A 10,690-nucleotide genomic window follows, 5' to 3' on the forward strand; every position below is an offset into this window, starting at 1 on the left:
TTCATCCTTCAAGGCGTACCATTCACTGCTGAAATACTAAACAACCTGCTTCCATGGCCGAGATACAGGGCGCCCATATTATAAGGTAAGGTTATAAAACCACCATTTAAGATCATTTTAGTGAAAGTTTCATGTTCCTATCTCATAGAATTTAAGAACAATGATGAATAAATAATTTTCGAGCAAAATTTAAATGGCCGGCTGAATATATTACCGCAGGAGCCGCGGCCGCGGAATTTAAATGACCACGTCAAAGGGTTAACTGAAATATATATAGGACAATTATAAATTATGTGGCTGATAAGAAATCAGTATATTTCTTAAACAGTTACAGATACAAACAAGTAACAATTTGAAAACAGCAAGAAAATGCATTAAGTTTTCATTGGCAACACTGTTTGTAACATACCAGCCACAAGTGGTGCTCCAATCACTATCAAAGGAAAATTATGTCTCAGGTGCAACAAGCATAATGTTGCTTGTGGTTTCATGCGACATGTTTGGGGAAAATATTTCAACGGGACTTCAGAACAAAGCACGGTAATCAACTGACTAAAGCTGACTCATTCACAGGTTGGTATAAGAAATCTGTAAACAAAGGGTGTCTGTAAGAGTAAGAGCACTGGCACACCACACATAGCAAAGAAACTGTACATCACATTCATGAAAGTCAGCTCTATGAGCCTGTAGAGAACTTCACTAAGTTAAAGGATGATTTCCTGGAGTAACTCCATTTCCAAAAGAATGAAAATTTGCCTCATTCCCATATGGCTGTGAGGGGCTTTTGGACAAAAGCCTGCTAAAAGCTTGGAAGGAAAAGCAGGACTCATTCCTTTGTACCCTAGAAACCTGGACCTTAACTTCCACCTATGATGACGTGACACAGCAAGTATTCCATAGCTTCTGGTGCCACAGTCCCTCTGAGAGCAAATTTCACAGGCCACAGCCAACATCAATATGTGTCAGCTGTAACTTCATGAGTTACTATGCTGTTTAAACTTGTTTCATGTCTGTCTTTGTCACTGTCTTGAAGATACACTAATTTCTAGCCACCCAAATCATTTATAATAACCCCGCACTTAAAACAAGCAAAATATATGGTCCATGAAGGAATCCAATTCAAAAATTAGGTCAGCTCTTTTCCGTATACTTTCCATGGGAAAGGACTGAAGAAATGATAATGTAGTCACTTACCTCAATCTCTGATAATGTTTGTGTCCACCTACAGTTTGGAAGGTCACATCCATTGCCAGAATTGGGATTCAACTTCCCCTTCTCTTTGGCATCCTCTTCTTCATCTGAGTCAGCTTTAAGGTCTCCTTCAGTTTTATCAGATGATGTGACACTGGGTAAATTTTCTGAAACTTCAGCTTTATCCTGGAACAGAAATGGTGTTTCCATTTTCCTCACATTTCTAAAACTATCACAACAGACTTTATGTAAAACATCTCCAAGGGCATGCCACAACTTAAGTAGGCAACCTTACAAGAGTTGTCCAACAAAATCTCTGGAATGGTGATCTTCATCCCCATCATATTGTAGCATGCTGAGTCATTAATGGGTAACGACCTCGAAACAAACAATGAAACAACATTCGATGCTAGGCAACAGAGTTTTAATAAGTACATGCGGCAGTTACTGGGTAATGTCTTTGCAAACAAACATGTTCTCATGGAATCGATAGCGAATATAACATTGAACAGTGTTTTCCACATGGTCTGTGCCAACATGTTATAACCGAGACAAGTTTAAGTCACTTGTAAGGGAATGTGACGAAGACACTTGGTGAGAGCAGCTGAAGAATCCCCACTACTGTGAAAACCGTTACCAGGAAACAGCTAGTGAAGACACTGCAGGCTGGAAAAGATTCAGCGTGGGCAGTAGTGATTTGCAAAGTGTGGAAATTAACAATGGCACTATAATTTAAGTGTAGTCACAAGTCGTGTCGTAAAGTGGTCAATAAATCCAATCACCAATCCAAAACACCATTAAGAGTCACTCGTAACATATACTCCGAAAACAGCAATTAGTGACTTTCTAATAGTGATGTAATGTCACTATCTGATGGTGTATGAAGGCAAATTGAAGACTTTGCCCCTATTTTTCAGCCACAATAATATACATACAGGGAAATCAAAATACAGGCAGGATTCCAAGTACCTTTGACTATTTTTCCACATAGTCATCAACCTGGTTCAGGCATTTGTCCCATCACACCACTAGTTTCGAGATGACGCTGTTGTAGAATTTGACTGGTTGAGCACGGAACCACTGCTGGACAGCAGTTTTTGCATCGTCATCAGAAATGAACCTCTGGCCTGCAGGGAACTTCTTCAGTGGACCGAATACATGGTAATCACTGGGGGCGAGGTCTGGACTATACAGTGCATGCTCCATAATCTCCCATCCTAATGACTGTAGTCGTGCGGCGGTCTTGTTTGCCACGAGGCCTGGTATTGTCATGGAGGAGAACCACATCGTCCACGAGAATTACCGGGCGCTTTTTCCTGATGGCAGCTCGCAGACGTGCGAGTGTGACAAATAGCTGTCCGCGCCGATGGTGGCACCTTGTGGCATGAAATCCGGCAGGAGTGGTCCTTGACGATCCCAGAAGACCGTGACCATCAACTTCCCAACGGACTGCATTCTGCGGCATTTCTTCGTGACAGGTGAAGTGGGATGTTTCCACATCATGCTCTGCTGCTTGGATTCTGGAGTGAAATGCAATACCCACATTTCATCTCTGGTGACAATGAGATCCAGGAACCTTTCACTCTCCTCGGAGTAACACTGCAAATGTTGCAGTGACATCATCATTCTCTTGGCCTTGTTCAGATCATCCAACAGTTTAGGCACCCACTGACATGAAACATTGTGATATACCAAGGAATCATGAACGATATCGTAAACGCCGACATACGAAATGCCATGCTCCTTGGAAACGAACCTTCAGGTGCACACAACGACCCGCTTTCACCATTGCATTCACGCAGGCAATGTTGTCTGGTGTGAGCAAGGTGCGAGACTGCAGCAGATTTTGTGCTGCCTGTTCACTGTTCACAGTGAAAACAACACAGCAAGCCACGAGCAAACCCTGGACGACATCAAGAACCTCCTCATCAAGATAGACAGGCGGCACAAAATCTGGCCCATACAAGGACGATAGGAGTATGGGCACGAACCTATGTTTAAAAAGTTTTAACTAGTGACAATAAAGGTTTTTTAAATTAACATCTAGAAACTTTTTAAAACTTTACAATACCAGGAAGCTGCTGTGATTGTGAAATGTTCGATTTTATGCACACTGTGCATTATAGGATATAAGTGTATGTATTTTAAATCAAAACACCTATTGTGATGGTAGTTTCCAGTTCGTAATGGTGTTCCCTCTGAAGATGATCAGTAACGACCGAAACATGTAAGGGAGATAAGTTTTCATGTAGTAAAAACTTATATGTCACATTGGACGGAGTGGTTTGTATTTATAATTGTTAGTGTGATGGACCAGGATGAAACAAATAAAAAAATTAGGAGATTTTATATTAATTTTAAAGTGAACAGTGCAAGTGTTAGGATAGTAGGTTTAATAATGGCAGTCCCCAGGGTGAATTAAATATTTAAATCGCTCGTCCGCAAAGTGTTAAGTAGCAGCACAGTCCATCTTCATGACAATCTAGATAGCAGACGCGCATGTGCATGGTCAGAGGCTGGTGTCAGTAGTGAATATGGCGACCGTGCATGAGGAGTGTACTAGCGAAGAGCAGCGTTCTGTGGTGCGTTTTTTCTGTGGGCAAAAGGACTCTATGTTAAGGATATTCATAAAGAAATGTTTGCTGTTTATGGTGGAAAGTGTTTATCATGTAAAGCCCGTTCACAACTGGGTCAAGAAATTCTTTCAAGGATTTCACCCTGAACTGAATTTTTTTACATTATCCACAGTTCCCTCTACTGTTTGGTGCTGACAAGAGAACAGAACCTTTCACAGTTCTCATATTTTCCTAATACTTCAATGATGCAAGTTGCCCACTATGTTTGCTGTCCAGTGATTCACAGTAATCCCTGAACCTACCATATCCAAGGCCAGAATAAAACTTCTTTGCCTTATGCTATCTGAATTATCTGCAGTGTTTCTACTGACAATTTTCGCGATCACTGACAAAATTTTTGTTAGCCCATTTCTCAAAGCAATCAATTTCCCCGAATCAAAACCTTCCATGCACTGCACTCTCCTCTGGGAACTACTACATGCACTAGTATAACAAGACCTGATTAATTCTATGTACAGAGAATATGCATGTCAGTGCATACACAAGCAAGCCTCCAGCATACCTGTGTTCACTTCTGACACACAACCCTTTGAAGGTACTGCATATAGTAACTTATGAGGTATAAGAAACATGACAAACCAATTGTCCACACCACAAATTTCATGTGTGTGTGTGTGTGTGTGTGTGTGTGTGTGTGGGGGGGGGTTATGCGCATGCATGCCATAACTTATGGCAAGAGCTTTGTATCACTGTAATAGCCAATATCAGTAGGTATTATATGACTCTGAATTAAAGAGACCTCATTCACTTGTCAACAGAACTAAATACATCAATAATTCTAGTTCAAACATGCTTATGTCACAATAAAGACAATGTAAGAAGGGGAACGAGGTTATGAAGTTATGAGCTTGGTGTCACTTCACACTCAGATACCTTCTCATTTTAATCTTGGAAGAGACAGAGTCAGAAATTGCTCATTGCTCAATTCTGAATTCAGGTATAGCTCTGAGGTAAGCCATCTAAATGATTCTGTTCTCTTCCATTTTAAATATTCAACTACCCAACCCCATCAATGCAAATAATACCATTTCCTTTTACAATATGTTCCATCCTTCTCCTACCAGGCTTATTTATTACACAGATTTATCATTATGGATGCAATAAGCAGTGCAGTTCATTTATTATTTTCATTCATGGTCAAATAAAACATGAACAGATACGGGAACGTAGTTTAACACACTGAAAAAGGAAGAAACCTAACTGCATGACCACTGACAAGAAATCTAAATAGAAATTTTTACTGTTAAGGCTCCATGTTAAGTGGTTCCCTTGTCACCACAGCTTGGAACATCCTCAGATTTCAGATGGAGATGGCCTCCAAATTTGGAGGGTGGCTGCGAATATACAAATAAGACAGCCAACAAGGGGTGGTCCTCCAGTTTGTGGGTAGCATGTGAGGCTAACAACTCTTCACCATAAAAATAACTGTGCTATGAAATGTCACAAAGGGCCTTGGACTTGGACGGATTCTTTGGATAAATGACCTAGGCTAAGGAAGATTCGATATAATATTTGGCATGTGGAATATAAGAAGTCTATATGGGGCAGGTTCCCTCAAGATGTTTGCAAAATATATGTCAAAACATAAGTCAGATTTAGAGGGCATACAGGCGGTCAGAAGGGACTGGGGTGGTGCCAAATCACTAGGTGAATACATATTTTTCTATAAAAGGGGAATGAGAATCATGAATTAAGCACAGGTGTTTTTGTACACAAGTGAATCATATCAGCAGTTATGAGGGATAAGTTTGTTAGTGACAGGATGTTGTACGTAATAAAGAGTGTTTCACTCGGGGCAGAACCTGGCATTTTGTTAATAACTCGGATACTAATAAAGATATTGCAACGAAATTTGGAGTGGACTTACCTCAGTTCATGTGAAGTCTGGTGACATCATAACAAGTGCTAGAAATGGCCACCATTTGCGTCCAGACAGCACTGGACTCGGCGCGCCATGTTTTGGAAAGTCCTTGCCCGTACGTCAGGTGTCACTTCTTGGATGGCCTCACTTATGTTTGCTTTTAAAGCCTCTATGGTTCGCGGTTTGTTGGTGTAAACTTACGCTTTCAAATGTCCCCACAAAAAACAATCAGGCGGCGTTAGATCGGGCGAGCGCGGTGGCCAAAGTCTCCTGGAAATGACACGGTCGCCAAAAAAACACTGGATTTCGGCCATGCTTGTGCGCGAGGTGTGTGCTGTTGCTCCATCCTGCTGGAAAAACCGATGGATAATTCCTCATCGTCCAGTTGATTCACAAAGCAGTGGAAGATATCTAGGTACGCTGCTGTTGTGATTGTCGTGTCGAAGAAGATGGGTCCAATTATGCGCCGCCAGGAAATTCCACACCAAACACCAATCTTCTTGGAATAAGGGGGTTCTTCGTGTATCGCATTGAGATTCTTGCTTGCCCAAATGCGACAATTTTGCGAATTAATGTATCCGGAAAGATGGAACCATGCCTCGTCCGAAAACCAAGTGTAGTCCAGAATGTCCAGATTATCCTGGACAAGGGTCTGTAACCATTGACAATACGCCATTCTCTTCGCGTAATCTGGCTCTTTTAACTCGTGCACCGTGGAGATTCGGTATGCATGAAGCTTAGATTTCTTCGCAGCACGATAGCAAGTGCTTGTCGAAAGCCCTGATTCCTGTGAAACTCAGCGCAATTACTTCTTACAGAGGAATGGAGGGGCTTGATAAGGGAGGCCAAGGCCCAACACTGGGCTGTTGTGCCCAAGATGATCATATGAGTTACAACCTGTGCCATTTTCAGAATCCCTGATGGGGTCAGGATATAATGTTCCTCGTGGTGGGTATTTTCCCCCACTTCGGCGTTTTGTTCAACATTGTTAGCTGGAAGATCTAGTATGCCTTGATCTGCCATCTTTCTTGCAACGCTTGGACACCTGAACCAAAAAATTAACATAAGACTACAAACACATTTACATTAGTGCTCAAATAACAGCAATCAGTTCAATTTTGATCTTTTATATTATTGAAAACGTATCAGATGAGTTACTTACAATCTCTATGATATTCAGTACAATCTGTAGCCCATTCAGGACCCTATATAGGGTCTTGATATAAAGACTACTGAAGGGGGTAGTTATCCTCCCTTCGGGATCTAGATCTTCACTTGTGGCTGGCATCTCCCTTGCCACTTTTGATACCTGAACCAAAAGATCAAAGTAAAAGAAGGTAAAGTTGTCCCTGTGCTTAACTAATTAAACACTTATGCCATGAAAGTGTAATCAAAGTAGTTCATTTTGTTCCTTCACAATAATGAAAACCTATAAATGAGTTACTTAAAATCTGTGCGATTTTCAGAATCCCTGATGGGGTCAGGATATAATGTTCCTTGTGGTGTGTATTTTCTCCCACTTCGGCATTTTGTTCGACTACATGGGTAGCTGGAAGATCTAGTATGCCTTAATCAGCCATCTTTCTTGCAACGCTGGACACCTGAACCAAAAACTTAACATAAGACTACAAACACATTGACATAAGTGCCCAAATAACATCAACAGGTTCAATTTTGTTCCTTTATATTAATGAAAACGTATCAAATGAGTTAGTTACAATCTATGATATTCAGTACAATCTGTAGCCCACTGACGACCCCAGATAGGGTCATGATATAAATATTTTGGGGGGTGGGGGTGGGGGGGGAGCTACCCCACATTCGGGATCTAGATCTTCACTTGTAGCTGGCATCTCCCGTGCCACTTTCGATGACGAAAAAATCGAAAGAAAGAAGGTAAAGTTGTCCCTGTGCTTAACCAATTAAACACTATGCCATGTAAGCGTAATCAAAGTACGTCATTTTGTTCCTTTATAATAATGAAAACGTATCAAATGTGTTACTTACAATCTGTGCGATTTTCAGAATCCCTGATGGGTTCAGGATATAATGTCCTGTCGCCGTTAACTTTTTGTGGTGCGCTGAGCCGCGCGTTGGATTAAAGCTGGCCGCAACTGCCTTCTGCGTAGGGTAAAAATGGTCGCAACTGCTCACTGGTGAATCACCTGCTAGCGATTTTGTAGAAGTTGGTAATAATGTTGCCTCACCTTGATCCTTGATAGTTGTTTGGGCGCCACCCCAGCCGGGGAACATGAGGCATGAGACTATCACTAGGGCCGTTAAGTGGGCCTTGGCTTGAACAAAGGCGGTCAAGCGAACTCAGCAACAACTCTATAACACACACACGCTTTATTTAATGATGTATCTACATGATAGTTACACTTGAATAAGACTACATAGTCCTTTGTCCTGTTTTGTGAAGACGGAACGTGTACTAAAACATTCTCACCGTTCGGCAACTAGTTACCGCCTCTTCCGGACAAGGAGCTTTACATAACGACATCTCAGGGTCATTATCGTATTACGCAGTAATAACGTGCCAACGCCCAAGCGGCCCAAGCAGTCGAAAACGGTCAAGATGGTCAAGGTCGGTCCCTAGGTTTAAGATGTTCAAGATCTTCAAGATTCTCTGATTGGTTCAAACTTATGCGATCCGATTAATTGCGATAGGTATATTATGATCGATTCCAGTTATTTCCAGATTATCTAATTCATATAGGATGCGTAGAGATGGCAGTTCTGCGTGTGTTCCCTCTCCCCAGTGGGAGTTTCACCCCCTTGATTCCAAGTATTGTAGGAAGATATCGCATTCTTTTTCACAATAAAAAACTAGTAAGGCAGTTGACTGAATGAGAAATTAGTTACCGTTAGTTGCGTTGTGAGGATATTCCGCCGTGGTTAATGTAGGGGATGTCGCGTGATTGCCGAAAACCCCACTCAACTACACCAACAATAACATGTGTTGATGGGTTACGCAAAAGGCATATGAAGTAATTAGCAACTGGCAGTTCAGTCGGCAAGGTTAACTACCGAGTTCAAGCTTGTAGCATATATAATGCCGTGTGGTCGGGTAAAAGTTAAATCATCCTTACTGCGGAACATTCCAATGTCGGAATATTGNGGGGGGGGGGGAACCCCAACATGAAGCAAACAGTAAACAGCTCTAGTGGCAATATTCCACCAAAATGTTGGTTTACATTCACGATACCACCAAGACATTGGAGATGAGCCCTTCTTCAGAAGTCATCTGTTGCTCAGCTACTCATAAGTACCCAACATTTATGGAACCTGATGGTTCGTTATTGTGTTCACAAGTCCTCCACTAGTCTGTATCCTGAGCCAGATTAATCTGATCCATACTGCCTCATCCTATATGGACATTATATCCCAAGAGACAGAACTCTTTACACTCAGTGCTGTAAAAACCTCAAATTGAACAGGTAAACTACTATCAAAATTATATAATTCTGTCCTCCCAATTCTCACACATAGCTATAAATGATTTTACAAACCTGGTCCTTTGCACTGCAAAGGAATATCCTGTTCTTAGAAACTGATTATGTGAAGTAGTTTAACCAATATGACTTCAATCAGGAGACACTTCCCCAGCAGTTGCTGTAAAGAAGTACAAATATATAAACATTTCTTCAATTCCAAATTCTCTTACTGATACGAACTGGACATTTTTAAACCACATCATACATAGACACAGTATTCACAGACAATTAGGAGAGAAGTTGGATATTGAGAAGAAAAGGTTTCCATCATAGATATTTCATAACTACATGGCGTTCTTATCTCATAACCTCATAACTTATGTAAGATTTGAGGCTTTCACGGCGGTGACTATGAAGAATGCAGTCTTCTGGGATTTGGCACCGTGTATATGTGGTGTTAACCGACGTTTCGGAGGAACGTATCGCCCCCATCTTCAGGGTTGAAGAAAAAGTATAAGTAAATCTGCAAGCGACAACACCGTGAGACACGATAAAGCAGACTAAAGAGTATACCGTTAGAGCAGAGAGGGAAGGGGATGAACTGCAAGTGAACAAGTGAAAGCAGTGGTGTGGGAGGGGTGGGGGAAGGGAGCCGGGACAAGCGATTTTGTGTAGGGGAGAGATAGCAAGGTTAAATGGCTGGGCTTTAACTGTGAGCTGAGGGGGGGGGGTTGTTATGTTGGTTGGTCATGGCCTTGTGGCTTCCTGGATCTGGCGTCATATCCCGGTGGGGGGTTTTTAAGAGAACAGATAAGAGGTTTCCAAGACTTGCTGAGACGAAACCCATCCTCTCTGTTCATATTCCCTGGATGCAGTTCGATCTCAATGGCTTCCCTAATGATGCGATCCATATAGCGCGTCTTGGTGGCGAGGATGGAGGTATTCTGAAGCTGAATGCGGTGTCCCAGTTCGATGCTGTGTTCAGCTACGGCCGACTTGTCCGGATGTTCGAGACGGATGTGCCGCTGATGCTCCTTCAACCTCGTGTCCACGGAGCGGCCTGTCTGTCCAATATAGACTTTCCCGCACTCGCATGGGATACTGTATACGCCCGGTGTCCTTAGGCCCAGGCTGTCTTTAACCGGCCGGAGGAAACTGGATAATTTGTATGGACTTATACTTTTTCTTCAACCCTGAAGATGGGGGCGATACGTTCCTCCGAAACGTCGGTTAACACCACATATACACGGTGCCAAATCCCAGAAGACTGCATTCCTCATAACTTATGTTCACAACTTGACAGCTACACATAATGCTGTTATGTAACTTTAATATATTGTATTGTATTTATTACATGTTCCAGCACATCCATAAAAGGCTGAAGCCATGGATACAGAACCTGTCACACCACAAGCTTGCTAAATCAGCAAGTAGTCAACGTCAACATCAACATCATCATCAGTAATCTGTCAGACGACAGGTCCAGTCTCTTCCAAAACAATTCTTCCACTTAATGCGATCTAGAGCTTTCGCCTTCAAATGACAGTATCCTCTTCTGTCCCCAA

General features: G+C 42.0%; 1 protein-coding gene across 7 annotated transcripts in view; it reads right to left on the reverse strand.

The window, feature by feature from the left end:
- Window positions 1-8,263, reverse strand: part of LOC111868575 — a 12,279-nt gene extending 4,016 nt beyond the window's left edge. The window contains exons 1-5 of one of the 7 annotated variants that reach the window (XR_002843528.2): window positions 7,696-8,263; window positions 7,133-7,289; window positions 6,851-6,997; window positions 5,695-6,733; window positions 1,195-1,377 (exon numbers count right to left, since the gene is read on the reverse strand). Coding sequence is in view for 1 of the 7 variants with exons in the window: in XM_033753103.1 (XP_033608994.1) it covers window positions 1,195-1,377; window positions 7,696-7,941 (429 nt within the window). In the remaining 6 variants the exon portion in view is untranslated. Of the gene's footprint in view, window positions 1-1,194; window positions 1,378-2,160; window positions 3,132-5,694; window positions 6,734-6,850; window positions 7,290-7,695 lie in introns of those variants that run through there. The other 6 variants (XR_002843529.2, XR_002843527.2, XR_004513456.1 and 3 more) reach the window with 6 other exon arrangements.
- Window positions 8,264-10,690: the final 2,427 nt, after the last annotated feature.

This window comes from Cryptotermes secundus, unplaced genomic scaffold, assembly GCF_002891405.2.
Source record: "Cryptotermes secundus unplaced genomic scaffold, Csec_1.0 scaffold330, whole genome shotgun sequence".
In the NCBI taxonomy this organism is placed as follows: Eukaryota; Metazoa; Arthropoda; class Insecta; order Blattodea; family Kalotermitidae; genus Cryptotermes; species Cryptotermes secundus.